The 21,586-nt window shown below is 35.1% G+C and overlaps 1 protein-coding gene across 1 annotated transcript in view; it reads right to left on the reverse strand.

Moving 5' to 3' along the window:
* Positions 1-15,559: 15,559 nt before the first annotated feature.
* The window catches only part of LOC113229797 (protein couch potato-like), a 265,848-nt gene continuing 259,821 nt past the window's right edge, over positions 15,560-21,586 (reverse strand). The window contains exon 10 of the mRNA XM_026463478.1: positions 15,560-21,380. Within this exon, the coding sequence (XP_026319263.1) occupies positions 21,345-21,380 (36 nt within the window). The 3' untranslated portion in view covers positions 15,560-21,344. The remainder of the gene's footprint in view (positions 21,381-21,586) is intronic.

Consider the following 21,586-nt stretch of genomic DNA (forward strand, 5'->3'; position numbering starts at 1 on the left):
TTTTTTTTAGTGATTTGAGTTCAGTTTCTTTCAGATATCTAATGACCTCTGTAAATATGGCGAGAATACAAATCAACACATTGTATAGTCTTCAGTAAACAAACTCCACAACGATAAATAAGAATAATTCAAAGAACTACTTAAAAGTTCTATACATGCTTTCTGAGTTTACTTGTAATTTTCCTGCAAACGTATTGCTGGAGTCCCACTGGAATAAGATCTTTTTGCGAGGCCTTATTTGTACAATATTTGCTTTTTTGTGGCTTTAGCCAAAATTCTCTTTGGCGTAATATATTTCACAAACTTTCAATGGCTAAGTTCAGTATTAGGTATATGAAGTTTACGCCATTAGCTTTCTAATGAGATTTTCTGGAAATAAGCCGAGTTTAGGAATAAATTATGTTTTTCAGAGCAGGCAGGTTTCAGAAAAAAGAAGTTTTATATATACAGTATTGGAATTTTATTTGGGGTTGGGTCATATTTGTCAGCAGTATGTTGTACCCTTTGTATTGTGGTCAATAAAGTTTAATAAATAAATAAATAAATAAATATAGGATATCGTCAGCTCGTTGATTGTTTTAAAGTGTTAACTTTGATTTAATACCTACATTCTGAGATTACTTCATTCGTATAGGCAGAGTTTGGCACATTTATGTCGACACCTCAATGTGGCCGATCATTTCATCAATATTAGGTTTGTGGTCGCGTAAACATGTAATGTGTTAAACACGAATTTACAGAGTTGCACAATCGTTTATATCGATCTCTTTTTAATGGGACTAATTTTCGTTTTAAATGCTAGTGTTTTAATTAAATGGGTACTTTCCATGTACTTTCAAAGCATCATCTTATTTAAGAGCTAGACTCTTGTTGGTGTAGCCTTCTCCCTCCTCACGGTTCATAGTTCTTTAACCTCTTTGTAGCTGTTCACTTTGATCTTCGTTTTTATTTGTTCACTATACTCCATTCTCAATCTTCTTCTTTTTCTTTTCCCTTCTATCCTCCCCTCAATTATCACCTTCACAAATTCGTAATTACGTAACAAATGTCCAAACATTTTCCCCCTTCTCCTCTCTATTGCATTTAAAAGACTTCTCTCCTCTCCAACTCTTTCCAAAACTTCCTCATTTGATGTCTTTCCAATTCATTTTATTTTTTCCATTCGCCTCCAGCTCCACATTTCAAATGACTCCAATCTCTCTCTGTCTTTTAATGTTATTGTCCATGTCTCGCATCCATACAGTGCGGTGCTCCAGACATAGGTTTTGATGAATCTTTTTTCAATTGTATAGGTATTTTAGAGGTGAAAATGTGTTTTTTATTATGGAAAGCCTGTTTTGCTATTGCGATTCTAGTCTTTATGTCAGTGGTACATTTGGAATCTTCCGTGATAATACTTCCAAGATATTTGAAATGTCTTACCTGCTCTACTTGAATGTCATTTATTTTGATGGGTGTAATTTTGGAAGGATGTTTTCAGTTACTAATACTTTGGTCTTATTTTTGTTAATAGTCAAATTAAATTCCTTAAAAATTATATTCATCTTATTGAGTAGGGCTTCCAATTGATTTCTGTTTCCTATAACTACAGCTATGTAACCGGCAAATCTAACAAATAACACTCTGTGATCATTCACTCTTATACCCTCTGTTTCAAAACATCGAGTATATACCAGAAATAGAGACGAAACAACGGCCATCCATCCCTGGCAACTCATCAGCTAAATGGGCCTTATATCACTTTTAAATATCAACTCTTGTTTGCGCTGAAATCACAAATTAGAAAACTGAAATAGTACAGCGCCAACACCTGATCTGTGTGTACGTGTCCGTATATTTTAAAAATATTTTGTATTTATTGTAATAAAGATAATATCTCTAACAATAGGAGCTGTTCCATTCGGTGATGTGGGAAAAACAGCAAATATGTAATTAGGGAACTTACAAATGGAATCACATTTCATCGGTAATTAAATATGTAATTTTGGAATTTACGTCCATTATAGCAACGCTCAAGTTAAACTGGTTCATATGAAGTGGAACAATTGTCGATACCCGTTAATTGTTTCGAATTCGGGCTGGCCAATCGGAGCGCAGTTGTCTCAGTAATGATTAGGCAGAATACTTTTCAAACAAAATAAATGACATTTTGTCTCTTTTTGTGGTTATATACTCGACGTTTCAAAGTAATAGTGAAGCAGATTTTTACTATAGTACAATAAGAGAAGTAATGTACAAACGAAGCAACGCAGCTTGTACGTGTGCACGCCCGCCGCGCACCATGTCATGTACGGACGCACCACACACATTCGTATAATCTCGCGGTGCACTCGAGATGCTCAGCGCGAGTCGCACGCGCCTTTCATTGAATTGAAATCAAATTCAAAGAATTGTAACGTCCGCTCGGTATTTAAATTCTGTGTCAAATTATAAGCGTTTTTATTTATAAGGCTCAAATCATATTGAAAGTGGTCGGGGCAGCTAGCACGGTGCCCCTTTGATCTAGTCATCAATACATTCCAACATTTCAAATCAATTTGAACTTCTTTCTTTAGAAGATAAGATTCGAAACGCTAAGTAATCTTTATACCAACAATGCTCCTCCGGTCTGTGCTCTTTCAGTGTGACTTGACCCTAAACGTATCGTAATGCTTATACAAACCAGCATTTCATTTGTATTTCATTGATCATATTCATTTCATAAATTATACTCATATAATCAAATCCTTGTATAAAAATATAAATGTGTAAGAAGTTATTTGAATACGGTACGAAAATACTGTGATACTTTAATTCCTTCAAATTGTGTTTTGCAACCTGTACGTACAATTAAAACGATAATGTAACAAACAAACTTCCGCTCCGAGAGACGTGTATTGACGAGCCGAACGAGTTACAATATTTGCCTTATTATAAAATAAAATTAAAATAAAATAAAACCTGCTTTATTTGACATGCAAGCGTATGCTTTTACCTAAGGCTTTTACTATGAAGTCTATGTTTCATCCTCTATTAAATAGTTAATATAGGTATAATAAGTTTTTATTGAATTGATGTCCAATTATTTTTTGTGAAATTACTCCACTAGTTTGCTATAATTATTAATACAAAGATCGAACACTTAGAAAAAATTCCTTCGATCAGGCCGGACCGGATTCCTTCGAACCGACGTCTCCTAGCAAACCGTGGCAGACGCTATACCGACTAAGGCACGGAACGAACCAGCGGACCTCACGAATTTTGTGTCACTCACTATGTGCTTGTTGTCGGATCTTTATATTTGGTTTTCAACGCACTTTTTAGCCGTAGCGCCATCTATGAGAAATCTATGAAAGTATTTCGTCACTCAGTAGATACCTTTACAGTTACCAGCCCTGGCTAGAGATGTCCTATTCACGTAATTCAATTATTATTGAATTGATATCATATTGATATTCAATTATTTTTTGTGAAATTACTCCACTAGTTTCTTATAATTATTAATACAAAGATCGAACATGTAGAAAAATTCCTGCGATATAGTATATTATTAATATAGCATATTATTAAGATTTTTGTAGTTACTCAGCAAACGCCTGTCACTAGATACAGATCTCTTACGATGGTCTCACAAAAAAGGTAGTAACAATGGCAAGGCCTCAAGAAGTCGAGATGAGGGCAATCTACGACAGCGAAAGAGGGTAGACAGATGTGTCTGTCCTTAAACTGTCAACTGCCGCTTGCCAGTCAACTCGTGACTGTGAAACATGTAACCGTAATATCGGGCAAAGAATAAAAAGTCATAAAAAATATGTAACTTGTTATCATAATTTACATCGACACATATACTAGAAATACAATCATACTCGTAAAAGCCCGGCTCACTTTACTTTCACAGTTTAATGTCATATTATACGGTATTTTGTTTTGGGGTATTACCGCCGATATTAATAGAATCTTTGTCCTGCAATTTACATTTGGATCCCAGAGTGTTTTTGAGAGATAAGTTCAGAGATTAACATACTTACACTGCACTATCGTCGCAGTACATTTATGAAAATGTAATTTATGTTAAGAATAGCAATATTTTTTATGAAAAATAATGACAGACATAAAATTAACACGAGGAATAAAAATAAAGTAGTTGTTCTTCACAAAGTCACAAATTCGCTTCTATAGTGATTCCGGGTGATATTCAAAATGTTGCCATTTACAAGGTTTAAAACAATAGTGAAACAAAAAGTTTATTCAAAAGGTTATTATACAGTTTCTGCGTACTTGGATGACAAAATTCCATGATAGTGACCCGTTTAGCTCTTGCAAGTATTCTCGATCTAAGATGTCTGAAATAAATATTGTAAACGATAAATGTAATATGAAGTTAATTGACTATCACGATGTTTACTACCATGATTTAACTGCCTCCGTGGCCGAACAGTTACCATGCCGGACTGCCACGCAGAGGTCCCAGGTTCGATTCCCGGGTCGGGAGTAATAGTTGTATGGCCTACAATTATTTCTCTCGTGAGTTTGGGTGTAATTTGTGGTTGTCTATGTGTGTGTCCATGGCACCCGCGACACAGGGTTTCCCTAGTGCGGGGCTATGTTGAGTGTGTGCGTTATTTATTATTATTATTTATTTATGATATTCAATTTCTTTTTGTGAAATTACTCCACTAATTTGTTATAATTAATACAAAGAATCGAATACAAAAAAAGCATTCGATAGGGCTGGATTCGAATCAGCGTTTTCAGCATATCATGCCGACGCTTTCCCAACTAAGCTACTGAACGAACCATCAGACCCAACGAATTTTTATGCGCTTGTTGCAGATCTTTATTTTTGGTTTTTTAACGACTTTTTTGCCGTAGCGCCATTAGTGGAAATCGATGAAAGTTTTTCTTCTCTTCACTCAGCCAAGCACCTTTACAGCTACCAGCGGCTGATTAGAGATGTCGCTTTAATTATTATAATATGAAGTTTATTTACTATCACGATGTGTTACCACCATGATATTAATTTTTTTGTGAAATTACTCCACTGGTTTGTTATAATTATTATTAAATACAAAGATCGAATTGGTATGCTGAAGATGCCGGGTCGAATCCAGCCGGATCGAATGAATTTTTCTCTGTGTTTGATCTTTGTATTAATAACAATCATAAATATATTAAAATGGTATTTACAAAGAGCAACCCTTGGAGTTTCTTGCCCAGTAGAGTTTAATCAATATGACGATTTCAAGTGTAATTTTCTTCCCTGTGGAAATAAAGATGATTTGACTTGACTTTGACTTTTGCCCTTGTCGGTGTAGCCTCCTCCACTCCTCACGGTTCAAAACCAGTTCGTTGATCTCTTTATAGCTGCTTACTTTGACCATAGTATAATAAGAGGAGTATGTTAACTCCATACAAACGTAGCAGTGTGTCTTGTATGTGCACACGCCTGCCGCGTGCCGTATATAGATGCATACATTGGCATAATAATGAAAGGCGTGTGTGAGGATCAGCGCTACGCAACGCGAATGCATCGCGAGATATGCGTATGTGTGTACGGTACGCGACCGACGTGCACACATACAAGCTACGCTGCTACAATTCTATGGAGTTGCCATACTTATCTTATTATACTATGCTTTGACGGTTTTCTTTATTTATTCACTGTACGCCATTCTTGTTCTTCCTCTAGGTATATATCAAATATAAATTGGAATAAATATTATCTACAGATTCCTTTTCGCCAATTGCATCATAACAATCATTTTCTGAAGTTGAAATATTCCACGAATGTTTGAAGTTCTGTATCTATATATAAATAAAATTAGGATTTTGGTCGAAATCCTCCGATATAAGAGTGGCGTGGTATGCCTTTGATGTGGCAACATTTTAGACGTCTGGGATACGTCTTTCACATGTCGAAGAGACCGAAATGATACGCGATTCAACGGATTAACTTATATTTACCGTAGCTCTAGTGATTAAGTTGCTTTTGCTCGCGGATTTACTCGTGTGGAAATTGATATTTTTCGTGAAATCTAAAACGTCTGACTGCCATAATTATAAAAGCTAAGTTTTCCTGAATACGCAGCCTTTACTTTGTATGAACTTTAGGATAGTACAGCTTATATCATAAGTAACGTCGTCTATTAGAACACACTCCTGCACTTTTTAATAGCTATGTTCTTCGTGTTTTGATTGATTTTGGAATTTCTTTATTTCTTGTTCGTCCCGTCCCTTGATATTATAAAAATAAATAGAAAAAGTAAATTACAATTAATATTCGATCTCATGTTATTTTTAGATTAAGTAACGGCTTTACATAGCATATTTCATAAAAATAAGACTTATGATAACTACGTTGTGCGTTTTATTAGGCACATGTAATATTGTATACATTTTTAGTAGCAGTAGAGCTCTTTTTCAAAGAGTTCGTCCAAAGAAGCACTGCCACCTTACTTGTTTTTTGCCGCCAAACAGTAATGTGAACATTACTGCGTTCCGGTTTTGAAGGTAAGGGTGCTGGTGAAATTAGAAGCACGTGAGACTCTTCAACTTTCAGGGTGATATTTGAGTGCTCTGGCTGTCTTGCGCACGACTTGCTCATCTTATCACCATAGAACAAAAAAAAGGAGAATGGACACTCTCCGCCCCTCCCTAGATTAAGATGCTGCACTACGCCCCGCACATTGACGGTCACATTGACTGAACGACAACAAGGCTGTTGGCGAGCCGTTTTCGCGCTAAGACTGCTTTGATATTTGAATATAGTTTTCATTTATTCATTACGAAACTTGTACGTTAATTTATGATATCATTGTACGTTAGTACTTATAATGGTCGTGAATTGTGCTGTGTACGGTTTTTTATCATCATCTAAGCAGGATAAAGAGAGCAGTTTCTTTCGTTTTCTGAAAGATGAAACGATGATGAATAGAACTTATGTCTGATTCAGTTATTGTTTTCTTCATTTATTTAGTGCAGAGTAATAAATAAATAGTACAGATTTATTATATCAAGATAATAAGATGTCATAACTTCGTGAGCTAGTAGACAAAGGTTCTCGAATTTTCAATTTGTATTGCCGATAAATATTACGTAGTGAATATACCTATTATTAACTAAGTAATGATAAACTTGGACACGCAATTTCAAATACCTTGGTTACCTTATTTAAAAGTACCTGTCCAAAATATACTACATTAAAAAAAATGTTCACTATTATTATATCGATATAATATTATATTTTTTCATTGAAGAATTAATGAAAAAATATAATATTATATCGATATAAATACCTAATGAACATGTGTAATTATTACGATTTTATATTAAAAGAATCTGTTATCTTAATTCTATAAAGAATTTTCGTTATGTTACCGCTCTGACCACGTAACGTAATTGTACGAGAAAGTGCCGGGTAACCCTGTCATTTCACGCACACATTTGCGTTTGTGCAGATAGCACCTTGCTGTAGTAGCAGTAGTAGGTAAATAACTTTTGACCGTTGTTTGGAGTATCCGGGGTGTGCCGTCACTTAATATCATTGAAAACAATTATGTGTGTAAACACTCTTCATAATAACACTCTTCACTATTCATAATGATACATGTGTAATAAAAGTACAATATTAACTGTTTACCAGTGCCTAACTTCATGAATTTATACTTATTAACTAACGATGTCGAAATAATACCTACCTCCAGGAATTGAAATAAACAAACGTTTTATCGTAAAGATCCTGCCACCGGGCACCGTGTTAAAATAACAACACTGATTAAGCTACATATATAATGTGACACAAACAAACTGACCCCTTGTTCGATAATATTAGTTAAGATTTAGCGGATCAACGTGTGTTTACTGTAGCTTTGCTCTCGATATACCCAGTACGTATAAATAAACATGTATTACGATGTTCAAATACGTTTATGTTATATTTTTCTCACATTTTATGCTTCTCTGCGTCTTTTCTTAATAAAGTTTCAGCCCTTATCCGTTCCCCTCTTATTGATGTACATAGGTACGTACATACGTCAAATTTTCCGGTTACTGAGACTGTATTATGTCTTGGTTAAAATAGTTTAATAACATTATAATATTGTATTATTGTTTTTACCAGTTTATACCATTATAATAACGCACACTCATAGCCCCGCACTACGGAAACCCTGTGTCGCAGATGCTATGGACACACATATAAACAACAACAAATTACACCCAAACTCATGGGAGAATCAAAAGTAGGTCATACAAATATTTCTCCCGGCCCTGGAATTGAACCTGGGATCTCCTGCGTGGCAGACAAGCATGGTAACCATTCGGCCACCACGGAGGCAGTTAATAATGAATGTTTAGTATGCAACTTCTAGTTTAAATGTCTCACTGTCAGATTTCCAGCCATGTCCTTCATTTGTGGTGGTATTTTTCCTTTTTATCAAAACGGTAGTTCGGTATTCGGGAGAAATGTTTGCATGGCCTACTAAGTTTTCTCGCGTAATTTTGGGTGTAATTTGTGGTTGTCTATGTGTGTATCCAAGGCGCGATACAGGACTTCCCTCATGACCAATATGAGTGTGTGTGTTATATATTATTATTCATTGTATGTTTAATAAGCATTATGTGTCTTCGTAAAGATGGAGAAAACTACTTATTTTTTTGTAAATGGTCTTTGGAATGTGTATGTGCCCATTTACTCAGTTCTTATTTACTCGTTAGAGATTCGTAATTAAAGTCATGTACGTGATTCATTCGTTATATTCGGTCTTGCTTTTTGCGGTAGCGGGCGCAGCCGCCATTAGTACGAAATATTTTCAAAATACCCATGGGCCGTACAAATCTTCAATTGAACTTACGGTCCAAAATCGATAATTATAAAGTAGTTGAGCGTAGTTGGGATTAGTTTTATGTAGCAACATCGCCAATCTTGAATTAATTACGAAGAACTTCAAGTAGAAATTTTACTTAGTCATCAGGAACCGTCAACTTTGTAAATATTATGTCCTCCATACATTAGCTTAACTTAATTAAAGTACAAGCAGTAAACTGTTTTAACGGGGTGGACCAAATGGAGCCCAGGCAATTTTCGAAGTAGACTAAGTCCTTTAAAAGTTTTGCCTCAAGGGAGACATAAGGCAGTGCCTAGGGGAACAGGCACCACTCCTCTTTACATGTGGAGGTAGGTATTACTGCGACATCGTTAATATAAATTTATACAGTTAGGCGCTGGTAAGCAGTTAATATTTTACTTTTATTACACATCTACATTACATGTAATTCGTACCCTTGTTACAATAAAACCAAATCTGATCGTAAAAAGTATTTTCGCAAAAATAATAAAATATAATATATAAATGTGAAATTTTATAACTCCCAACTACGGTCAACTATTTTGTAATTATTCGATTTTGGAACGTAAGTAATTTTTAAAATATAATATCAAGTGACGGGACGAACAAGTCGTGCGCCTGATGGTAAGCTACACGCCTGTCCATAACAGTTACGGTGTCACTTAGAACTTTAAATCGCGAAGATATCTGAAGTGCACTGCCACTGCGCCCGTCAGCCTGAGACATAAGTTGACAAGTCTCGTGTGCCTTTAATTTCACCAGCATTCTTACCGTAAAGACTGTAACACAGTAATGCTGACATTACTGCTTGGCGGCAGAAATAGGTAACGTAGCAGTACTAACCTGGATAAACTCTTTCACAAGGAGCTCCACTGCTGTTAACTGTAGGGACTGATGTCATATGGGTATTATGAAAATGAAGAGACCAGGGAAGAATGATCAAATTCAGTTAAAACACGTTTTGAGTTACTACCGCCATCCAGTTCGATAAACACTGAGCGTAATTTGCCTAAATCAGAAAAAGGCTAATAAGGTTCAATGTCCTTAAAAATCAATTTTTACTTTTAATCATAAAAATGCTTGCGATTAAGAGCGGTTACACACGGTGACTTTTAACAGCGATGCAAACGCGATGCAGTCGCTAATCGTCTTTGCACACGCGTACGATTTGAAGCAGCGATGCAAGCGCGCGACTGCGTCGAGACAAACGCGCGATTTCATCGCTACACTTGGGATTTATAGGCGTTTGTATCGATGCCGTCGCGTGTTTGCATAAAGTCGCTCTGTGTAACAAGTCTAAATGGTAGAAAATTTAAAAAATGATTTATAATGATTGTAGTTAAAATGGATTACATAGCGTTACATACATTTATGTCAGTATTTACTTTATTGCAGGTAGTATTTATGCGTGTCTTTTTCACCAATATTTAATAGTTCTCCAAATTAAAAACTATTTTTTCCTAAAATTGTCTTCAAGTGATAAGAGTAAGAGTCTATGCGATCATGTTTGTGTTTATAGTAATATGACTGTGCTTGTTTCATGCAATGTTTTTGGTGTAAATTTGTGACGACTACTATGTTCCGTGTCACGTGTGTTCTGTTGCCAGATCCGCAGAAGATCAGCGTCGTAGCACTTTAGGTGAGACGTCAAGAAGCTGAGTGGGTTACGGTTTCCTTAGCAGCACAGCACACACGCTTTGTACTTGTTTATTATTTGTAATTTAGTTCTTTGACTAAATCTTTATGTTATTTATGTTGTTTTTTTAAAAGAATAAAAAATTTCTATTTCTAATTTCTACTTTGATCATTATTTCCCTGGACTTTTCAAATGTTTTGAGTAATGGCGGTTGCGCCCGCTACCGCAAAAAGCCCGTCCGAAGATAACGAATGAATCACGTACAACGTGAAACTCGTTCCATCGTAGGCCCATAGCTAGGTAGTGGTCAAGAGCAAGTACATTTAATTAAAAAAAGAAATAAAACTCTTCTATTTTGGCATAAAAAGTGTCCTGAAAAGCTGTCATTTTACGTATGTGACCTTATTACCAAGAGTGCCAATTGTATATTGTTAAAAATAGATCTTGTTGAAACCATGTATGGTTAGAAAAGGTTCTAGATAATCTCACGACCTCAAAAGTCATTCAGCCCCTAGTTTGCCGCCATTTAAGGGTAGAATATTATAATCAAATTTAAATGGGACCACTACGAGGTACCCTCTTTCCAACAAAAAATCATCAAAGTCGGTTCACAAATCAGAGTTATTGCGTAACATAGATACAAAAAAAAATACAATCGAATTGAGAACCTCGTCCTTTTTTTGGAGTCGGTTAAAAACAATAGATAATCCACGAGTCTGTCGAATAACGCATGTGATGAATCACGAATCTATTGAATCCAGAATTTGTCCTGTACCGAACAAAGGGACAAAGATTATTTGAATTTATATATATGTGTTGAATAGACTTGAGGTTACGACCAGATGCCATAAATACAAGACCATATATAGACTGAAATGCGATCTCTACAGTATTTATGTCATCCAAGACAATAAATATTATAGAGATTTATGTTTTGATAACGACTTTACGTATTAACTGCATGCAGTCGAAACCGACTTCATGCAACCGAGATCAACTGCATGCAGTTAATGCGTGAAGTCGTTATCAATGTCATGCAGTCGAAGCCTCGATTGTTACGACGTTATCTACGACCAATAGCATTAGGACAACTTGTCAGGGCAACGTAGTTTCGGTTCATTACTTCACATCTTAAGTTGTAACTTGTATTAGACTCGTTTTACCATTGAGTTATATTCATGTATAAAAAGAATTTCTCTTTGAAAGTTGATTACGACATGAGAAAAATGTTAGATATGAAGGGACAATGTCGCCCTGCTATTGCAATCATGAGACAAACTTTTTGTAAGATAATTCTAGACAAAACAGTCCTGACTCAAAGTTACGAAAGTATTTTTTCCCGTTTATTTTTAAATATATTTAGCAAGAAGGATATTGTTTACATATCTGTAATAAACTTTAATACTATACATACATTTTAATAAATCTTTCACGGGAAGTGAATAATCGTTTTATTGTCGATTGTGAAAAAATACACTTTTTGAGTTAATATACTATTATTGTATTAACAGTGCTATATGCGATTGAATAACATTAAATAAAATACAGAAACATTGTCTTGTTTGTCAAATATAAAATTTATAATGTCCTGATTACAATAATCAGCTGGAGATACATCTGCATATACAGCAATTTTTTTATTATTATCAGCCCACATGGAGACACAGAGCTCGTCTAAGAAAGGATTTAGGCAATAATCGGCTGTGATAGCCCGATGTGAGTTGGGGACTTACCGAGAGACACCTGCGAGCATTTTTACCATTATCAGCCTTCAAAAGAGACATTGGGTTCCTCTAATGAGAGGGTTTAGGCTATATAGTTCGCTGTGCTAGCCGAATGCAGGTTGAGGATTTCACACGCTTTCCAAACCGTCTTCGAGATTTCATTACGATGTTTTCCTTTACCGTTAGCAAAAGGTATAGCTGCTGAATATTCACAAATGCACGTACGAACTTAGACATTAAAATCATGTGTGCGAGCTACCTCTCAAATGAAGAGTAACCGTTTTCGAATAGAATAGAATAGAATAGAATGTCTGCGATTTTCTTCAACTACTATTACAAAACCAAACGTTTTATTGCTCTTTTAAAAACATCAAATTTAATATCTCATTAGTGTGATTTAAGAGTACTTATATGCTCCGTGATTTCCTCGTCATTAAAAATTCCACTGTTCTTCTATTACTCATTATATATCACGTATGTCGGTGATTTTCTCCAAAACTACTACATACAAGAACAAACGTTTTGTTCTTCTTTTATGAAATCCAATTTAAGAAATATCTCATTAGTGTGATATACGAGTTGCATGTTTTTATTTTGTTTCTTAGTGATTTCCTCTTTGTTTCAAACACTACATAATAAATATTCAAAACATATACTTACATATTCCATTCAAGGCGATGACTGCTTCTTGCAAAATATTTATACGACAAAGGGGAAATCCGGCGCAGATTAATTAGTAACACAATTTAACTCCACTCGGTAGGCGAATGTGATATTAATGGTATTCGTACTAATTACGTCGCAACGAGGTCATAGCAAGTTTTGACGGCTTAAATAATTTACGTTAGGTCACCAAATACGAGCAGGTTACGTTTTATTCTGTGGTTGTAATGTACTTAGGAGCAGACTTAAGTATAGACGGAGTTTTAAATAGAGATAACAAACTGACAGCTACTGTCACTTTAAAAATTAATGTTCCTATATTTATTATAATACTTCGGCTCACTGAAAGATAGTCGATCAAAAAGAAACGTTAAGAATGTTTGACTATTAATTTCATCATCATCAGTTCAGTCCACTGCACAACATAGGCTTCCCCCAAAGAATGCCACAACGACCTCTCCTGCGCCGCTTGCGTCCAGCGGATTCCCACAGCCTTCACCAGATCATCAGTTCATCATGTGAGTGGTCTGCCCACGCTGCATCGTCCGGTACGCGGTCGCAACTCGAGAACTCTATGGCGTCATCGGCCATCTATCCTGCGAACAATGTGCCATGCATATTGCCACTTAAGTTTTACAATTCTTAAGGCTATGTCTTTTACACTCTGTTACTCAGGTTCCCTTGCGGATTTCGTCATTACTGCTTCGATCTCGCAACGAAACTCCGACCATAACCCTTATGAGGGCCATAATCTGTCACTGGTAACATACACCGGTCGAAGACTTTTGTCTTGAAACACTGTGGTATTTTCGACAAGAAGATATGGCGTAATTTTCCGAACACTGCCCAGTCGAGTCCGATTCGACGATCTTTCAAAATGTTAATATGCTCAATCTTTTAATATGTTAAACAATATTTCTTTTCGATTTAGGTACAATTTAAATTGCCACGAAAAATGGAAACAAAATTTTTTTAAGGACATTGTACATAGCATAATGCATTTTATGTCAATTGTGTAACGTGTAAACTAGATATAAAAGGGTAGCTGCGACAATTCTCGGGAAGACGCGCGCTTCGTCTATAAATACTGGTATAGTTTTTCTGTTATCAAATTCTTGATTTTTTTCAATTACTATTTACAAATTATTGATGAGTCAGAGAAGTGGATCCTTTAATTATTCTGAATTTGTCAAAAAATGTCAGTTTATTGTTTTAAATAAATAAGCTATCCGGTAGGTTTATTTTATCGATATTTCTTCTTAATTATTATATAATACTTATGTGATTTTGACATGGAAATCTGTAGCTGTTGAACGTCTTTTGACGCTAACTGTACTTGTAGATTAGCGTCGTATCTGTCAGGGTTCCGACTATGAAAACATCGAAGAGATTAAATTCCGTAACACTTGTTTATTATAAAACCATGTCTATGTGTGTTATAATTCGGTTAAGGGATCTTCGGTAGATATTGTATATGTCCTTTGAAATGGAGGTAATAACCTAACCTTCATTGTTTACCACAATTAAAAGTTTTAGTTTCAAAAATGTTAAGGGATTGTCCTCATTTATATCAGCAGTAGGGTTAGCATGACGTGAGATCTGTATGCGTGAATAGCAGTATCTCGTGCTTTACGTCGCTCTCCCTGTCGTGCTGACCCTACAGCACATTACATCTATTCTAAATAAATGTGTAATTGATATGAGGTAACGCCAGTACGCTGTGTGATATTAGCCACGTTTATTATGGACTTGATTCTGATGCATGCTGACAGGTAATGGTCCAACTTTAATGCTGCGTATACACAGTCCGTAGATACACAGAAAACTCGTAGTTCCATAATGGCGCAGTGTAGTGTAACTCGAAGTTTCTCAACGCCAGCCGCTGCTAATTACCTTACACTAACTCCAAATACATTGTTATGTAATGTACGTATCTTGTGTTATTTTAGATGTTAGGTCCTTTGTGTTTTTCTTTGCTAATGTAACGCTTCATGTTCCCTTAATACGTAGTCATAGAATTCATAGTTAAAGTCAGTATTGACTACAGAGAGCTTATCTGCCGCATAGCTTATATACGAGAGCTTATATACTCAGCTCAACATTACAAACGATGTAAAGTGTGTAAAGTACAGCTTTGAAACGTTAAGTAGACGTATGAATATATTTTGAAATATTATTTACATTTTTAGGTTACACACATCGATGCAATTGCCTATAAATTCCAAGTGTAGCGATGCAATCGTGCGTTTGTATCGATGCAGTCGCGCGCTTGCATTGCAGCCTAAAATCGAGCGCGCGTGTAAAGGTAGACGATTAGCGACTGCATAGCTACTGCATCGAGTTTTCATCTCCGCCGCTAAAAGTCGCCATGTGTAACCCCCCTTAAATGTAAAGGTACCTACTTACCAAATTGTGGAATGAAAATTATGTCTGCTTTATTGTTATTTTAACAGAGAAATAAAGAACAAAGAATATAATTTGTCACATAAGTTTATTCCCAATCTTTGGACCCTATAATGCTTTAAAACTAATAATAACATAAATACAACACTGCCATAAGTTAATAACTATCGAAATCAAAGGACTTCATAGCCATTTAATGGAATATGTACTGTTGGCATTACGTCAGCATGTACTGTTCCTTTACCATTAATTTACAGTATCGATCGTCGTTATCGATCGCGTAGAATGTTTTATTTTTTTCTAAAATTGTATTTTTTCTTGCGCTCACTACAGGCACAGATTCTTTTTCTATAGAAAATTGTGAAATATTTGACGCGGTCAGTTACATACATTACCTAACATAATAAACTCATGGTAAAGTTGCAGGACAACAAAATTCTTCGAAAATTAATACGGACTCAAATACAATTTTATTGAAGGTAAAGTTAAGGCATAGTATAATTAAATAAGTATGGTAACTCTAGTCTAACATAAGTATATAAGCTGGAGATTTTATCTACTGCATATGCAGCGACATATAGCGCGAGATGTCGCGCTTTATATCGCTCTCGCGCAAGTCGCGCCCTATCGTGCTATACCAGCGCTATCAACACGATGTATCGCTAAATAATGTAAATGTGTGCATCCGTTCACAGCACGCGACAGGCGCGCACACTTACAAACCGCACTGCTACGTATGTATGGAGTTACCATATTTGTCTTATTATACTGTAATTAAGGGATATAAAATCAGCTACATACACTAAACTCTATTATTCAAATGTCAAAATAGTCCAACGATCATAATTTTGACAATTGCATGTTGGTTGGCAGAGATTTTGTTTTCCATTGAGTGCGCATTATACTTTCTCGTAATCTTTATGTATAATGCGTAACGTTGACAATTTGTATATAATGCAGACAATGTCGCAATGCCGACTGTACATCGTCTCCGGAAAATAAATTTACAAATATTGATACAACCATGTTAGTTTTCAAATTATTCAAAATTCATTTTACAAGGGACGTAAAGCAGTTTTTTCTACAAAGCAAAAGATAAAAAGCTCAACTGTCAATTATTATCTACTCTCAGTAATCCTAAGCTAAACACCTATAATATTATAACTAACGTTGTGATTACAAGAACATTGAAAAATATGGAACGATGATAGTGGTGCCAATTCCGCAAGACTATTGACTAAATTTAGGCAGAAATAAACACTTTTGTCATATTATTCTTTATGGTGATATGAATGTGATAGAGACAATAACTTCTATTTTAGTACCTCGAATATTTGTGAAACTTTCGAGTATTAAAGAATACTCGAAAGTTTCGATTTTGTTGTTTCGTTAAAAGTAACGAAACAAGAAATCGAAAGTGTATTATAGTCGATAAAATGAATGTCAATGATTTTAGAACTGTTAAATTTAGTTAATCGAACAGAATTGGCATCATTCAGTACGGTAAAATTAGTAATTAGAAATCTATTCTTGAAGATAAATTAATGGTGATAAAATTATGATGAAAAAGGATATTATAATTGAAAACGCGAGACACGCACCTTGACATTCTTGAGACACCAATTCAATAATTCAATGTTTGTCTATAAACGATAGAAAATACGAGAGTATTTTCACGAAATAGATTAGTAATTAATAACATTACTGTACTCTATTGCCACAACAACTTGAATATACATATTTTGATAGGAATGAATTTCGATCAATTATTTGATTCAGATTTTTGATAATTTTGTCATGGAGACTTACGGGTGGTGCAATAAAAGTTATATAGTGTGGCAGACGCTCCGTTAATTTTTTTTTTTGTATTTGTCGCTAGGAAGGACATAGTACAAACTGCAGAAGTAGAGTTGAGACTTTACGTACATTACGTACTCTAGTACAAGACATATGAGGGGAGTGCGTTCTGGCGTGTGATTAAAATGTGTGTCAGAAATTCCGAATGTATTCGTCCAGGCTTACAGGTCGACCAAAATCTTAGAAAACAATGGTCTTCTCTTCTGTTTAGTCCAAAAATGTCATAAAGATGAATTGACAAGACGGTATATAAAATTTCTTTCACAAGACTCCAGTCGACTTTTAATAAAAACTTCCATTGAGGGTGAGCTCAAATTTATTTGAATTAACAATGACGTCTCCAATGCCACAATACTCCATGAAGTAAGAAAAGAAAATTAATGAACATCTATAAAAGTTGTAATAATGAATAATTAAGCTAACTTTATCACTATTTTTACAATGTCATTATGTTTTTTTCTTAAACCACAATAACACTTTACCTCTGCTCTAAAAGCATTTAAATAATCCAAGTCACACAAATCTAACAATTAATTACTAACTATATAAGTTTGTAAGATTTATTTTGCTCGATATACAAATAAGTTTCAGCAACTAACTCTTGCCTTCGAAATAAAACGAGGTTCATTAATACTGAATCCGAAGCGAACTGTTAAAATTAATTTGGTAATTAAGCCATATTTACTCATTAGTCTAAAAAGTAACAATAAAAATAACATTTTAAATCTATGTAGCGATTAATTTTAAATAAACCCCGAACTTGCGCGACACTACTCGGGTACTATGCGTAATGAATGATCCATTTAAAAACACAATCTAATCGACATTATTATTTCATCAACGTACGAAAACAACACTTAGCATGTATTTGATACTCCAAACGAGCTTATTTGTTTCTTTTATTCTATCCATATGTATCTCTTAGATTAGTATTTAACTAAATTTATTAAGGGGCACAGTATTGATATGTTTCCGATGCACGGCGTTTGTGTGATACCGCTTCTCTTAACCTAACTTCAAGGCGATGCTACACCCCTACTCTACCCTATCACATGCGGGCCAATGTCACGCGTCTTCTTTCAACGATATCCGAACACCGTCTACACGATTTCACAGTAAACGTTAACAAAATATAGATTTGGTTATCTATCTGTTGTACCGATTTCAAGTTCGAAGACGGTCGGAGCTTTATCCAAGCGAAGTTATTCAGAGGACCCAGCTGCCAAAACATGTTAAAAGATAATACATTATAAACACAAATTGTGAATGTAGCGTGACATACAGCCGATTGCATTATAAGTAGTAGACGATAAAATACAGAATAAACGTCTCTATGAAACCGCTCTTTACTTCTAATTACACATTAATATTACACGATGATATGTCTCGAGTAGTCCCGCAAAAGGTGACGTAGCCGTGTCCGCAGCCACTGGACGTCTCTTACTCGCTATCTACGGTTGTTGGACGGAATCATGGCGGCGCTGGCGCCTCTTTGCACAGTGCACGCAATTCGCCGCCATTTTGATAGCAAGCGTCCTTCTGCGGAACGCCTTACCACATAATGGCGGACGCGTTTCGTGCAAACCAAAAGTATTAAAGTGTTTCCATGGGTTTAGAGACTTAGTTTAACGATAATTGATAACGTGTAAAGAGAGCTTCGCATTTCTTTCACTAAATGCATCGAAACACTTGTATCCAAACGAAAAGAATAATTTTTCGTTGTATTTTCAGTCTGTGATTGAGAACGCCAGGCGCCGAAGGTATGAGGAGATCACTACTACATTATTACACAATTTCTTACATACGAATTAGCATTACATATCGAATTAAATAAGTAAACATTGACTTAGCTTAATTATTAAAACCGACAATGAATGACGAAATTTAAGATAATCTGAGATTTTAGGTGTGACATAAAAATCTTTCGTCGAGTTTTCATGGGTTTGTAGCCGGATAAAACTGGTTAAAGAACATTTATACTTTTACAAACATTTTGTGATTTGGTAAATAAATTATTAACAAGAATCGAGAGCCGAGTACCCGTACTATGATCCCTGAAAGCATAATACGGGTGCACCACTTCGCCATTATTATGTAAGTTCTATGCTTTGTAAATTTAAAAAAGATGTTGCACTTCGAGACTTCCTTTGCTCTACGAAAACATTATTGCCAGTACAATTGCCTATAAAATACAAGTTTGGTACGGTTTGAGGTTAGTATTAAAAATTATATACTGTATATCCATTATCTTTGGTCTTTACGTCACGACGCTCGGTACATTGTGAAAGTTACAGTTACTTTAAACAACGTATAAAATTTTGCTAAGTCAAAAATTGACAAAATTTCTATCATATATTGACTAAGAGATTTTCATAAGAGCTCATGCGGAATCTCCGGCCGGCGAATACCGGCCGTCTTTGCAATACCTCACAGACTTCTGTCGTGTCAATATTTTAACCCAAAATATTCAAATATCTTATTATTACAGCCTAAGCAGGGATTTTTTTTTTACTTTTTTTTGTATAATTTTTACATGTTTACATCAGCAGAATACGTCACTACCTACAATAACATTAAGATTTCATTTTTGGTTTATTGCTATTTCGCACTGATGTGTACTTAACGTCTCTCCTGTCGAGAACATGTTAGGTAACTAAGTATTCCTTTTGGATGCGATAGTCAACTAGCTAAAAATAAAAAATATATTAATCTTCCATTTGATTAATCCTAACACTTCAGTAAATTTAAATTTCATTACATTGTTTCATTATTATGTATGAATAACTCATTAAATAGTAATGTAACTATGCTGTTTCTACAATAAATACCCTTATCTAGTTTATAGTATTGACCTAAAGATTACACAATAAAAGTAACTACTACTTTTAAATTAGATTATTACCAAAAAGCTCGTCAAAGCATGCAGATAGTAGAATAATTGTTTCACTATTCAGCGTTGGCTCGTCGCCAAGTATAAGTAATTACAATTAATTAATATAATGATTACATTTAGTTATTAAACTCTCATAAGGCCAAGGCTAAATTCTCGCAACAAGACTGAACTGGTCTCGATTGTATCGCATCGCACAAACAGTCAACAACTGAGTCCAGCGCGGGCGCAACACGTGCCGCGCGAATAAAGTGGTAAATTGGAAAAATTTAATCACCCGGTATAATTTGCATCGACATTTTAGAAGAATAGATCGCAAGGCACAAGAAACATTGGTGTGTTACTTAAATTTAAAAACCAGGTAAAGGGAAACGAGTAGAGTATAGAACACGATGCGAGTTCCCGACTCTAGTTCAGCGATGTATTGCACTCCACAGCAGCGTTCCGAGGGCGGCGCGGGCGCACCCTCACGCCTCGAGATGTACCGTATCATAATTGCAATAATTCCATTTATATACGTAGAAAGATCGTAAGACCAACACTAGAGTGCCAGCGCTTTAACGAGTGATCAAACATTATAAAAATTACTAAGAAAGTATTAGGTAAATATAATTTGAAATAGTCATGAAATTCATTTAAATACGCTAACATTATCGAGGCTAAAACAAAAGTATCATAATCAATACATACAACTTCATTTAAAATCATTCAACTTGAAATATTATATTTAACAAAACGTAATCTTTCTATGAAGGGCACCTTTGGTTTTTAGCTTATTCGAATGAGACATTATCCTAAAATCTTTAATTTATGGTAATACGCTATATTGATAACAAATCCTCTCAGTTGTATACATCGGCCTTGTAGAAACGAATATACAAACTTTCCGTACAATAAGTTAGTTGTAAATAAATCTTATTTTACATAATAATAATAAAATGAATAATATTAAATAAACATATTACATTTCTATGAAATTAATAATTTCAAATAATATTTTTTATTATGAACGGTAAACAATAAACGTGGAATGTTAATAATAATACAATAACCCTTTATGCTACATTTGGTATGAACGTAAATACACCACACCTCTGACGCTGTTGAAACGGGAACTTAAAAAAGGAGGAGACAGAGGGTTAAACTACGGGGGTTTAACTACTACCTTATTTTATAAAATGAGGGTCGTTGTGGACCCTTCAATCTTGATCCATGATTATCCGTAGTATTGAGTGGTATAGTAGGCAGGGTCTCCGTCTCCTAAGGGTGTAGTTCCGATACAATGAGGATCAAGATTGCGCGTTCCTCAGTTCGCTGGTTGTCAAGTGCCGAGAGCCACGAACGAGCTAATGCTGTTCGCCCTCTTCTCCGCCTTTGGCTCCCTGTCAACCAAATGTTACACTTTAAAATTAGTAACATACCGATTTCATTTCGTTGCCAGATCAATTTGATAATTAGTGATTGTACTTTTAAACGCAATCAATTTTTACTTTTCGGAATCCATGTTAATAAAAATGGAAGTATATTAATTTTTCTACTCCGCGAAACCAGTGATGGTTAAGTCGTGCAAAATTGCTGCGCTTGTGTT

Source organism: Hyposmocoma kahamanoa, unplaced genomic scaffold (genome assembly GCF_003589595.1).
Source record: "Hyposmocoma kahamanoa isolate Upper Pololo Valley unplaced genomic scaffold, ASM358959v1 62, whole genome shotgun sequence".
NCBI classification, from domain to species: domain Eukaryota; kingdom Metazoa; phylum Arthropoda; class Insecta; order Lepidoptera; family Cosmopterigidae; genus Hyposmocoma; species Hyposmocoma kahamanoa.